This window comes from Notothenia coriiceps, unplaced genomic scaffold (genome assembly GCF_000735185.1).
Source record: "Notothenia coriiceps isolate Sejong01 unplaced genomic scaffold, NC01 NC01_scaffold00017075, whole genome shotgun sequence".
NCBI classification, from domain to species: domain Eukaryota; kingdom Metazoa; phylum Chordata; class Actinopteri; order Perciformes; family Nototheniidae; genus Notothenia; species Notothenia coriiceps.
The window spans coordinates 581,429-595,810 of NW_011349776.1; the positions used below are offsets into that span (position 1 = coordinate 581,429).

Sequence of the window (14,382 nt, forward strand, 5' to 3'; positions counted from 1 at the left end):
ACGTTGTGAATTGCGCTGAGCTCCGTGGAGATGTGGTTTCCTTGTTTAGCGACAGCGAAACACAGCCAAACTCACCCTGAGCTAGACCCTCCAGAAAAACGCGGGCAAAAATCCTTGATTATGCGATTAAACATGCGGGGTTTTTATGTGATTTTATGCGGTGAAGTTGCGAAATATGCGGAAAGTTGCGAAATATGCAAAATATGCGGGAAAAAATAATAAATGTTTTTTAAAATATTGGGCTGTCTTATTTATTCTCTCTGACACACAACCTGCCACTAACGTTAAACCCCTTTACTATTCAATTAAACACATTCAATGTTTATTTATTGTAAAAGCAATTGGGCTATTTTAATCTCACACACACACTTCTCCGCCTCATTCTGTTTTCATTGACTCCTTCGTTACCTGACAGCTCCATCTTGTAGGCTACTCACTTCGTTTCTTGTAGCCCTCGAAAGGGTTTTGGAGGTTGATGCCTCGGTGAACGTGCGTTGTTTGGCTTTCTTGTCCGCAGCAGCAGAAAGCATTTTCGAATGTTTGAATGAATCAAAGTGGGTCGTCACCCTCGATTTTCTCTTATGCTCCAACACACAGTTGCACGGGGTGCAGAATAGTTTCCCCCCACTTTTTGCCCGGTCTTTAGTAGAAATGTTCGTCGGTAAATGAGATGGATTAGATTTTTTCATCTTGGTGTTTTCTCTATCGTGTGAGCTCCACACGTTCACTCTATACAGTGTTGTTTACATTCTATGATGCGCGAGCTGATGACGTCACGTCAAGACGAGTTAACTTTTTTTCTTTCTCAACTTTGTGTGGAAAAATGCAGGGATTATGCGGCCTTTTGATAAATATGCGGCCTTTTAAAAATCTGCGCCATTTTGCTGATTATGCGGTAAATTCTGCGATCGCAGAATCGCGTTTTTCTGGAGGGTCTAACAATCTAAGCGAGGGCCGTGGCAGGGACTCCGACAGCCTTGTTGCACTTCTAACCTTGTAGCCTTATGTCACAGCTACAAGGTCGCTCGTCAATAGTGACAAGCGTGACTCCCTGCGACGGACCAAAACAATAGGCCATCAATAAGAGATGGAGAGACTCAAGTTGACAGCAGCAGAAGTGCAGAGTGGTGACAGCAGTAGTGAGGGGGTTCTCACAACAACAATATCGTCTTTATGTTACGTGAATGCACGCTACGGCAGGCTTTTTTTTCCATGCAGACTGCTCATCCTCGGGCAGTCACATGCCTGTGTTTTAAGTGGACGGGAAGGCGTGAAGCAGGGTGTCTTATTGTGTGATATGCTCAGGCAGTTAAATGATCACCAGTGACTAGCTGAACACTGGCTGAGGTTTGTTTGTATACGCACAGTTTATTGCAATGGGAAATGTTTTATATTTACACATCAACCACCCAATGTTGAACCATAAATATGTATAGATGTATTTAAAGTCTACCCTTCATTTAAACTACTTCGTCATTTAGAAACTGTAATGATCCTCAGAAGTTAATTACATTTGCAATAAAAAGCAAAGGTCAAGACAAATAAAATCCAATATCTTTTTATGGTAGTGCATTTGAACATATCATCACCTTGACACTATATTATGTTGTTTTCAACTCTTTTGCAGAATATTTTATGAGTGAATCACAATCCTATTTTATATGGTGTAGGTCAAATGTATTTCAGATCCACCACTGTTCTTGCTATTTTTCTATCTTTAATAATGCATGTTCTATTTTCACACTGTGGTTCATATTCATGCGTCTTCAACTCTGTGGGCTTTATCCCATACCTTTATCTGTGATTTGGCTTTGTTGAGCAGGCCCAGGGTTGTGTGCCGGTTGCAGTCGGGTCCCAGGGGTATGAGGGCCTTCAACCGCTCGAGACAGAGCCGCAGGTGAGCTCGTCTGGAAAAAAACAAAAACAGAAAGCGAAATGGAATGATTAGATACATGACCACGTACAGTAGGGAAGCGCTAAGGTCTGGGCAGTAAAATGGGAAATAGTAGATAAATGTGTTGCTAAATAGCACCTGGGGATTGAGATATGGAAAGTAGTCACTAAGACACTATTTCAGCAGCTTCCCTGTCTTAATCTGTGCATTTCTCATTCACGGATAACCGGGTAAAGAAAGATGTCAAGCTATCCACAGGACTTTACATCCAACCCTTATAAAAGCACTTAGTTCTGATCTCCTAAGGCTGGATTTTTCCCTTCTCAAAGATCTGCACATGAGCAATCTGTCACCTTGGGATGCAGGCTCATTAAGACATGTTGTACTCTCACTTTGTGAGAATCCACCAGCTGCACACCGGCTCATGTATTGTAAATCCCCAGCTTATAGTTCAGCAAGGCAGCGGGTTACATATGATTCACGTCTCGTGTAAGCCTAGAGACGATACATTATCCTTTGCAGGTATTTCTTGCACCCGGCTTTAGTTTCCCTTCTCGCCTGCATTACAAACAACAAGTTTAAGCTGTGTGTGTGTGTGGGGGGGGGGAAAGGTGTAATGGCATTTCCTGGACCCTGCTCGGCTCGGACGTTCCATCATCTTGACAGTCCCTTATCCCTTGACTGCAGACAGGCCGGGGGTACTATCTATCCTGCTAATGGCTCCGAGTTGAGAGGTAAAGAGTGATAATTGTAGCTCTAACACAATCAGTACTCCATTAGCAGGGGCTGCCCTTTCAGCTAGCCTGAAGGGAAAAGTGGAGAGACATTGAGAGCCGGTGGACTCAGTGGAGCCACCCAGGGCTTCAGGAACAATCTCTGGGGGAGCCCAAAGGGGACCAGGGCAGGAATTCACTGCACTGATTAGGCTGGCCCAGACTGCTCTCTGCTGCTGTCAGACTGGTGGAGACATGTGAGCACTGGTGTGTGTGCACGTCAGTGTGTGTATGTGTGAGAGAAAGGGAGGTTCTGCTTTGCATGGATGGTGCTGATAAGAACCCAAGAGAAGAGCGAGCCATTGCTTAAATACAGTATGCCTGAGTGTGTGCTTAAACTACGTGACAAAGACAAGCGCTGCATGTCTAGGGAATGAAAGAGGAGGCACCCTTATTTAGTCTTAGGTGCAAAAAGTTTGGAAGTCATAACACACATGTACACTAGAGCTGCTGAGATGAATGGATTAGTTGTCGGCTGTCAAAGTTATCACTTGATTTATCCTTTTGAAAGAATAAAAGTACTACAATTTCGAATTCCAGCTTCTTAAATTTGGATATTTCCTTGGTCCTTACTCCGATATGACAGAAAACCAAATGTCTTTGAGTTGAGGACAGAACAAGACATTTGAAGATGTAATATTTGGCTTTGGGATACACTAATAGATTGATAGATACGATGTTGGTAAATGGTGAAAAATCTTGATTGTTCTATCAATAACATGTCAGAAAATGCTGAAAAATGTCAATACAACTTACAGGAAAATTCTTAACAGAATAGTTGATAAAACAAATCATCATTAGTTGCAGCCCTAGCGTACGTTTTTCAGCCCAGACTTGGGAATGATGATCGGCCCGGTTCAGGTCATCTGTCTGTGTAATCAGTCCTATTAGAAGGAGAGAGCAAAGTCCACCTTCTTTATCTGTGAAATGTCTATCTACGCTCGTCTCATCTGAACCCCGACATACACACACGCCCGTGCACATAGACACAGATATCAGCCAGCAATTAATCACTTTCTACTCCTCTACAGCAGCCTGGGGGGGAACACACAGCTCCAACGGAAACACATCTAGGACACTCTACAGAGAGGACATGGTAAAAGATCTGTCTCAGAAATACTAATTATCTTTTGAACACTGTAATTACGATTAATACTCGATTATGTGGAAACAAGGCATTTTACTGCAACGTTTGCTATGTAACCATTTTCAAATTAAGTAGGCCATGTACAGGGAACGTTTGCTGATAGGCCGATCAATTATTTATTATGCAGCTGCAGCTGACACAAATATAAATCCGCGTTACAGGCAAGAATAAACACACACTTGGTCTTGAACATCCCTTGTTATCTCAAAAACTGTGTACCACCACTACATGCATGTGTACACTGTAGGGACATGTTGTACGTTCTTACTTTTTCATTAGTTATACAAACATTTTTGTTCCACACACAGGGGCGCGGAGTGCCTGATAAAGAAGGGCAGAGCAGGACACCCGGTCATTTATGGGCCTGTCTGTCTATCTGGCCTATCAGGCGTCGGGTTAACAAACGCCAGACACCGGAGATCTTCTCCTCCACTCCAATCCAGATTAAAAACAACTATCTTAGCACACAAATTTAGATAACCTCCACTTACAGGCATTCCTGTCCTTATCCAACCCCCCCACCACCCTCCCTCCTCGCTCCCTCCCTCTCCTCTCCCTGACCCAACTGACATGACAAATGTACAGAGGAAGCAGGGGGGGTACGCTGACCGCACTGGCACCGCAGTATCAACACATATCCGGCCCTGCTATGACCCGCTGAAATATGCCAATTATGGTTCTCAGCGCTAAGACTTCTATTGCTGAGTGCAGTGTAGGGCGTCACTTTGCAGGGTGCTGAATCAACACTTTTTGCCGAGTCAGTGTTAACCTCAAACACCCTAACACACCCATATGCCCGTGATGATGCGGAGGAGTCTCTCTCAGCACACCGAGTCCTGTTTATGTCCTTTTTCAAAGCTACCTCATGTGCCGTGTGATGTGTTCTTGCAGAAACACATGCTCCTGGGTTGGCAGCATTCAAACGCCCTCTCTCTGTGTCTCGTATTGACAGACTGACATGTGAGACGTCTGCCTGACATTTTGGACTAATCTCTGGGCGCATGACATGCTCTGCAGTGGAGCACTCTGATAACTACAGGAGGTCAAAGAAGCCCTGAAAAGCATAAGAGGGAGTGGTGGAGGAACAGTGTTTAACTGTGAGAGAAGCAGGAGAGAGAGAGAGAGTGTACTTATGTGTAATTCATGACCATCACATTGGGCTGCCTGCTAATGGGAAGTATAACAACTGGAGTCCTTTTCTTCCGCCTGCAGAAACCATTATGCCCTCAGAGCGTCGGGAAACTAAAGATAATGGCAGAGACTGCTTTATCATGTTAGTCTGTCCCAGCAGCGCTATCTCTAACTGTCTCACTAAGGGGTTAAAGGTCATTAGTTAGTAGCTACTGGTGATGGCCCCAGGACAGGTCACTAATCCCTGAAACGGTTGTTTACCATTTTGACCCACAGCAGAAGAGCTTAAGCCGTTTGCGTCTTACAATATGAGTGGTGGCTTGTGGCAATAAATGCCAGCGTGCAGCCGCCAGAATCTCTACTCGTAGCCACGTTACGCAGCAACGAGCCTACTGTTTCCCTGGGTGCTTAGAAAAGACCTATGTTGGTTATATAAACAGCAATGGATTTACTATGCTGCCCTATAACTTCCTGTCCTCAGCTGCTAAAGCTAACGAGCAGGAGAGCACACTTTGTTTAAAGGGTGTGACATCACACAGGGCCGTGTCAGTAGGTTGATGTTAATGTGGCTTTCAGATAGGGGTTAAACTTCTTACCTCAGAGAAGTGTCAAAGGCAGATATAATGGCAATAGCAGCTGGTATATATTATTGGGCAATGAATAGCCCAGTTATAAAAGTATTTAAAATAAAAATCACAAATGAAATTAGGGGTGTAGCTTGCAATAATGTTGACTCATTACGGATAGTGAAGGCTATTGCGCTGCGCTTTGTATTTCCAGTGTCCTAATGAATGGCACAGTGAGCTGCATGTTGCCTGAATGGGGAACTCTTCATCTGTGGAGGATTACATAACACGTGTCCAGTTGCTACCAGGAGCTGTACGGCAAACTGTCACGCACAGCAAGGATATGAAATCCCTCCCTGACAGCACGACAACAATGGCAGAAAAGACTTGCTTTTCCTCGTATTCAGCGGTGCCCATGGGATGGAGCCTTTAATAGCATGTTTCATTCTGGTTTTGTTTTGTGTTGCCTTGCGGCGTCACCTGAGCAAACAGCTGCTTCAGAAATCCCACACTCTCTGTTATTTTGAGGCGGTGTGGACTCCTTCATACAGATCCATTTACAATGTGACTGGCTTTTCAAAGGGGACAACAAAGTTACATAGAATCATAGCGTGAATGTGTGCCTCTTTTATCAAAAAGTATATAATAGAGCTGTAGACGGGAGATTTAGTTTTCATTTTTTAATGGAAGATGGTCAGTTTTTCATACTTTTACCACACAATGAAGCCTCAATTCATGGCGGCTTGGTTCAGAAATGACCACAAATCTAGGGCTTCACAATTCTTTTATCATTCTTTATTCAAAGATGCAAATTTGCAATGCAAAATGTATGATTCCCGTTGATATTTCAAATCATATTGCATTACATTTATTTTAGAGGAAAAGGCAACTCAACTGTTGTATTGGAAATATTTTTAAATCATTCATAAATTCCTGCAAGAACACATTAAGGCGAAACATGTCTTAACAAGTATGCAAAATACCAGTTCATTTATCACCCGACATAACCATCAAATTAGGAGAATCAAAATCTAAAAGCGCAACCTGCAGACACAGCCGGCCTTCCCTTTCCTCCTGGGACAATGGGGCGCTTCCACTCTACCAGTGTGTGTGTGTGTGTGTGTGTGTGTGTGTCATTCATGCTTGTGTGTGTGTATCATTCATGCTTGTGTGTGTGTTCCATGGCTTGTGTTCCTGATGGGCCCCAGATGGGTTCGCAGGCAGGAGGCTCTGCCTTTTGGCTTTGACATGTGAGCGAGCAGCCAGCCGGCCCCGGGTCACTGCACCACACCCCTCCTCCTCCTCCTCCTCCTCCTCCTCCCATCCTGACTCCCTGTGAATCACATGCACGACTTTCCTCTTCCTCCCAAATCCCACTGCTTTGTACGGTTAAGTAACAAGGAGAAACATTTATATCAACAACAACTCTGTAGACATTGCTGTGCTGCTCTCCCTCTCACTGTAGCTGTTTTCACTTGTTCTTGTAATGCGTCACACTGCCTCCATTGTGATTGAAGCATGCTTTTTTAGAGAAGCACTTTGAAGCTCTCCCTGTTGGTATGGGAGAGCTGCCCACCACAGCTCTTACAGAACCTACGCACATCATGTGTACATCTCTCATCAGTGCACAGAACAACAGCTCTGCACTCAACCTCCCTCGTCCTTGAATCTCTTCGTACAAACACACATACACACCTGCTAAGTGCATGTGCCTTTGGATTTGCACTGAAGGGCACACACCTCAGTGTACATTCACACATTCTGATATCTTTGTTGTCACAAACTAGTGTCTGACCAAATAGCCCTTGAAATCCTCAGTGTGATCGATGTGACGTGAAACAAAGAGTGTAATGGCAACAACAAGCAGTAATACCATCGACATGACAAGAGCAATCAGCGCAGAAGTGTCTTGAAAATATTCTAATTACTCTGGGGGGACAATGCAAATGAGAAGTGTTAGGGTGTTATAAACATTATTAACGTCTAGGTTAAGTAACAAAAGACATGCCTGTCTTGCCTTTTAAACTTGTATAAGACCTATTCAACCAAAGGATTTGTTTCTCACTAACCTCCAAGCTGGAATAAGAATTCAGTCATTAAGCTAGCACCAGTAGCCTCAGGTGTCAATATTAGGACTCTGAAAAGTATTGACACTAAACAAACCTCGACCTCCTGACAGAAAAACAGAACTGGAAATGTATGTAATTATTACTCAAACTATGCCGCATGCTTTCAATCCATTATCAGCAATTTGCCAAATGGCCTTAAGGACATTATACTCCTGAATTATCTGATGCTAACAACATCTAATCTCCCTGCATCATCCCTTTTTTAATAGGATTCTCATCATCTCAATTTTCCTTTTTGTTGTATGGATATGTTATCTTCAATGTTATTCTTTTGACAAAATAAGGCATAATTTTCTATGCTAAGGTGCAACCTATTACTTGCTTAACGGACGGACATTTTTGCAAATCTGATGCTGGCAATCCTTTGGGCAGTGAGTATTTAGAGAGGCAGTTGCTGAGCAGATAAAAGGAGAATATGTATTCATGCTAGTTTTCTTTGTGTGTGAATAAAATAAATGTCAATAAAAAGCAACACCTATGTCTGAACATCAACAGAACTGTATTTTTGCTTATTTCCAGGAACCACAGTCAGCTGAATAGAGCACTGACAAATAACCACAGTTTCTGCTTCTTCATTCAAAGCCCTCTGGAACCAACACTGTTAAGTCAAAGAGCGAGCAATAGAGAGAAAAATATGGCTGCCCTAGATTCCAAACTTGTGAATTCATAAATAATAGAAAACTTCTCAGGCCATCTATGATGTCTGACATAATTACTGAACTTGCTCTTAACAGGGGAGGGTCATGTTTCCATCGCAGATACCAGTCAATATACTTCTTCTTGGCCAATCCTACAATCTCTCAAACCCATTTATACACACACACACACACACACACACACACACACACACACACACACACACACACACACACACACACACACACACACACACACACACACACACACACACACACACGATGACCTACTTGTAATACGTGCAGAGGGGGAGGAAATGTGACCCTTCACCCAGTTATTAAACTAATTACACATCACCAATGACTGTCTCTGCGGTAAATCTGCCAAAGTGACATGCATAAAGATATTAAGACTTCATTATACAGGCTCTATTAGGGAGGGGGGAAAAGAAAACTTGACTTTGGAAAGGAAGTATTCCTGTACTGTCTTAAGTGTCGAGCCTCATTTAAAGCAGGCGCAAATCACGATACACAGCTGTGCCAAAGATTATCTGAATGATCCAAGTATTTTGTAATGCAAAGCCTCATTTAAAGTAGACTAAGCCATGTCCATCGTGCACTACATTATATCAACAGCAAATGATCTAACGATCTGGCGGAAGGCAATTAAATCAAAGACAAAATCTGGGCACAGATGTTTGTTTTGTTTTTCCCACAAACATTCCAAATCCATTACTTCATGGTTAAAAATAGCAAGAGTGATGCAGGGTTGCTTGAATGGTCAGGACTGGTTGCTAAGGGGAATCACATGTAAGGTTCCCTCCCTCCAGATCATGAATAGTGAAACATGTGAACATGTGGCAGAGGGATCCATACTCTGAAGATGGTGAAATACAATATAAATGGAGAGGAGCGCAAACCACATGGCAGCCCATACATTTGTTCCCCATGATGCTTTGCTGTGACTGGAAGAATAGCTGTTCAAACACAAACAAACTGCTGAACAAAATCACACTCCCGATGATTAAGTGGATCAATTCCCTTTGTTGTATTTCATACTTTGCATATATTATCAAAACCTGGAACATTTTCAGCTCGTTTTGCTTCACTGGCAGGGAAATACAATGAAACAACTTGCATTTGGCTTAATTTATAGTGAAAAAGAGTACGGAGAATCATCCTGAAATGTCCATTAACACACTGTAGCCCCTAGACACGAGCAACTGTAGTGCAGCAGAACAACTACAGGAAACACAACGGTCCTCTGTGCTTGCTCACCACCTTTGTTTACTGGATCGCTGAGTTAACACAAAGAGCGCGGTTGTTTTTTCTGCTAAGGATGCCTCTTCTAGGATTCTCTGCTTTTTTATGCGTCCTATGTCTTTCTCTCATTCTCCCTCTCTCACATGACTGCTGTCGGTGGCAGCCAAGGTCACATGTCTCTCCATACAGACAGTGAACACCTGACTGAATAGGGTTTTTTTTTTTTTTTTTTTTAAAGGGGGAAACTACCACTCACTAGGTCGAGTGCTGGAACAGTCATCAAAAAGCCAACAGCATGGCTTGCAAAACTGGCGCCAGCCGTATGTGCTTTAGCCAACTACAGCTTTATTATCTGAGCTATAAATGGCACTTTCAGGAAATGACAACTGCAGATGGAGACACGCTTTTGAATAAGTCTGAATATGGTGAATGGTGAAATCATTATTGTGGTTTTTTTTAAAGTTGAAGTTTAAAGTTCTGTTGATGATTTATGATTTGTCACATTGATGTAGAACTCGTGTTTGGATGGCATGTAACTTGTGTTTAGATGTTTTTTACAAACTGTGCCAAGTATTGGGCAGTTCCACTAAGTGATGGTGGGACTTTAAGGTTAACCTATGGGACTTTTAGCAAATACACAAGCTGTTGATCTGAACATTTGCTACAAAAGTTAGATTCTGTCCACCGCTGTGTCAGTTTGTGCTTCACATTTTCTATGCACTCGCAAGATTAGAGTGATCTTAGCCCGACAGCATCTGTAGGGTCCCTTTTTTTTCCTGACAGACTGATGCTTCCCTCATCTCTTTTATGAAACACGGACAGATGGGATGGATGCAGAGAGTCAGAGCGAGATAGAAAGGAAGGGATATATACAGAGTGGGGGAGGAAGGGGATGTTCAGTCTGCGTAATCTGCCCAGAAACTAGCCATGGGCACGAGCGAGAGCCTGTCTGTCAGGAGTTACACTGGGTTAACCAATGACAAACGACTAAAACCGCCTCACTCACTTCAAGTTCGGACTTTTAACATCAATGCGGCATGTTCAGCCAAATGCTAGAAAACACATGAAAGGCATGCTTTGTGTTGAGCACATCCATCCAAAGTGTGACATGTGCGTATATGTTATGCATGGTTGACATCAGTGGGAATGTAACCCCTAACCCTGAAAGATTAAAGGATAGGCTTCAGCGGGAAGTAAGTCAGTAATAGTGTGTTCTTTGTTATAACAGTGACAGCAGGTGAATGCCTGAGAAGCTACTTTAATTGTGAGTGTGACAAAAGTTCTGTTTAGTTCCACATTTTCATCTTCCACCTGACAATGAACAGCAAATGAGCAAGGACGAAAGAGGCAGAACTATTGAAAACAAAAACAGCAGCTTGACTCTTCGAGATGCTCTTCAGAAAATAAAAAGAGGTTACACGCGTTCCTTGCGGGGTTATGATGGCATTTGGCCCACGTCCTGATGGTTCAATCCTCCACTGCGGGTTTTACTACACTGTCCAAACTGACAGCCAGTTGTTAAGTTTGACTAACCGGGCTGGGGAATGAAGGAAAGCTCATCTCTCTCCCAAACACGGCAACTGTGTGTGTGAGGACTTAAACAATTATTTACAAGTCTTGGGACACCATGGGATTCATGCTGGATGATGACCCATATTCTGACTAGATGGAAGAAAACGGAAATGAAATCAGAGGGGGTGAAAATTCATTGCTGCATGCGGGTGGGTGGGAAAGGGACCTTGATATTTCTAAGCATTCAGGCAGTTGTGACCTCAATCCCAAAAAAGAGATTCAGCGCGGCGAAGAGAGAGAGAGTCTTTCCGATTGGCAGTAAAGCTCACTGTAAAAACGCATATGGATTTGGGGCTGAAACCACAGTGGAAATAAAATGCAAAAGGGAGTTCAAAATCAATTGAACTGGCAGGAAACCCTCCCCAACCAATCCCAAGGCCACAAGTGGTAAATAAAGCGAGACACAGTTGATTACTGGGCAGACCAAAGCTGTTGTCACGCTAAATACGCTGAAGCCGCAAACAGCATCCGCCATGCATAGCAACAGAGCAGAGGAGGCTCAGAGGGCAGATTGGGAAGTGGAAGACGGAGATGAAGTAAAAAGCGATGGAGTTTCAAAGGAAAGGGATGAAAGAATAAAAAAAGAATGTGTTCCCTTCAAGAAAGAGGCGCAAACACGTGTGCACACACACGTACGCATGCACACGTGCAAAGTTCATTGGAGAAAAAGGGAGCAGGGAGGGGAATCGCTTGCTGCTCAGTAGAGCCAAGAGACTCTGGGGCTGAAGCCCATCACTAACACACGGATTAGTTCACACGTGCACACTGCTTTTAATCTGCTCCACTGAAAAAGGTTGGAAAAGAAACAAGGCGAGAGACAAAAGGATGGAGTTAACCAGAGACATGGCCATGAGAGGAAGGCATGATGGAGTTTGTGTGAAAGAGGGTAAAAGAGATGGAGGACGCCTTTAGGTGCAATGTAGAAAAACCTCAGCAAAGAAATTAACAATGTGATCAATATGCATGAGTCTTTAGCAAATGCCCAAAATCCCTTGAAAACACACACTTTTCAGTGCACTTTTAATGCCCTCTTCCTAATTCCCTCGACCCACCCAAAGTCCCTGATGCAGTGACGCACCCACAACCCTCACTTTCCCCTTTAGCCCTGTTTGACTCCAGTGGGAAGGGCAGAAGCTTTGGATTAAAACTCCAATATGGCCTGGCTCCTAATATGGGCCTGGTGTAAAACCATGGAGATTCAGCCAGATGTTGGCTCTGGGGGCAGGGAGGGGAGAAGGTGGAGGGTTAAACCACATCCTCTTTACAGCTGTGGATGTGTTTTAATACCTCCAATAGAAGGGCGGGAGTTGGAGTGTAATCCAAACATACATTAATGTTTAACGCTTAAATACACATTAACATGTCCAGCCCCATGGACACACTCACCTTTCTCACTCACTAACTTAACTCGCCGAGTCACTTAACCTACTTGGCACGTATGCCACTCCACACAGTGGTTAGTTCTCAGCACATGAATGGCAAATAATGACATTCATTGTACTGATGATGAGAGAGCATGTGAGGTAGCTGTTACGAGAGTTAGGGGTGGGGACTTCTTCATCTCACAGCTCTCATTGGTGAAAAGCTAACCTCTATGATTGGTCAGAAGGCAGTGGTGTTTCCCCCTTTTCCCCCAGATTTACAGCTAAAAATAGAAGTCAGTGTCAGATTTAGCCTAATTGAGTCTTTCTTGCATCTTCTACGAGCATCCTTTTCTATTTACGTCGGTCTTTCTCCTTAAGGTAGAGATTAAGTTAGCTCGGCTGCTAACGTGACAAGCTGCTCCAGAGAGGAGGAGGGAGGAAAAACAGAGGAGCATTTCTTCCAGGAACAGCATGTAACCGCAGCATCATCCATTTGGCCCAAAGTGGGCTTATCAACAAGCCCGACACAATGCCGTTAATGGAACAGGTTGAACAGCACACTATGTGGGAGGATCTGAACACTTTGTAGAATACAGCCAGAACATACAGTCCCCGTTACAAGTTGATCAATTTGAACACTGACAAACACATCACTGAGAATTAAAACAACCCTGGATTTCATTGGTTGCACGGTCCGTCCTATGAACGTGTGCAGACACACTTTTGCAGGGTGAGGGGGAAATAAGAAGGTGTCAAGAGTCAAGGGTCAGAAGAGCGAGACAAGTCTGGAGGGATGGGTCGGCTTTCAAGTGTCGACATTCAATCTCCTGTGTGGGGCCATCTTTACACCTGTCTATAGAACATCTGTGAGGGGATGGCATACGACTAGGTGAGGCAAAACAATGGTGACCTTTAATTTCACACTGTCTTCTATCATCTGACAGCAAGCCATTGGGAATGCTAGAAAATGTCCACAGAGCCATACAAGTCTGCCTCAATAAGCACTTCTCGTAGCTGATATCAATCTTAAATGACAGTATTTTTTGTAACGGAAAATAAAACATAAAATTGGTTGATTGTAGAGAATAACAAATAAGAGATTAAATGATGCTAGTCGATAATATGCTAATTTATCCAATATACCATTCCCAATTATCTTTACCAAGACTTTTTCACGACAATAAGCTACAGAAAGAGTTGAGGGCTTCTTAAAAATAACGACTTTCTTTTTATCCTTTGGGTTACTCTGTCCCCTTTGGCGCATGTGTCTGATCTACACTGCCTCCTTTTAGACCAATGGATTTTTCAGTGTGTTGAGGTTGAAGGCGTTAAAGTGCCTCTCTTAAAAAAAGATGTGTGCCTGGCTCGTTGAGTGTGCCAATCCATAAAAACTTTATACTGTCAGATACCTGGCAACCCAGCAGGATCGTGCGATTGAAAAGTAAATCAATGCAAGCTAATTCACATTGCTCAAATCAGTGCTAGACACCCACAAGTGAAAATGAAAGTATCTTGAATTGGCTGTGGAGAGCAGGTGCTTTCCTGCTGTGCAAAGTACAGAAGTGTAAAGGTACTTTCAACAACTTGGAAGCAAACTACAACCGTGAAGTCTTGCTAGGCTCCATAGTCAATTCATTGGGAAAGATGTTTAAGATGAAACTGAAAGCACCAAGTGAATGTTCTGAGTATATGGGGGCACATTATTTTTAAGGATTGAGACACTAGAATTGGAAAACAAAAATGTGCTAGAAAAAAGGAAACACTCTTTTGGTCCAGAAAATCTGTCACCCATTCATTATCCAATAGTCTCTCTGGTTTCAGGCTTCAAAAAGGGACTATTTAATGACACTATTGATTAAACTTTCCAAAGCCCTGCATAACATATTGAAATTCTTTATTTAGGCGGTC

At 43.2% G+C, this 14,382-nt stretch overlaps 1 protein-coding gene across 2 annotated transcripts in view; it reads right to left on the reverse strand.

Annotated features, from left to right (window-relative positions):
• mxi1 (max interactor 1, dimerization protein) overlaps positions 1 to 14,382 on the reverse strand; it is a 31,431-nt gene that overhangs the window by 5,938 nt on the left and 11,111 nt on the right. For both annotated transcript variants that reach the window (XM_010776633.1, XM_010776634.1), the window contains exon 4: positions 1,793 to 1,907. In XM_010776633.1, the coding sequence (XP_010774935.1) occupies positions 1,793 to 1,907 (115 nt within the window). The remainder of the gene's footprint in view (positions 1 to 1,792; positions 1,908 to 14,382) is intronic.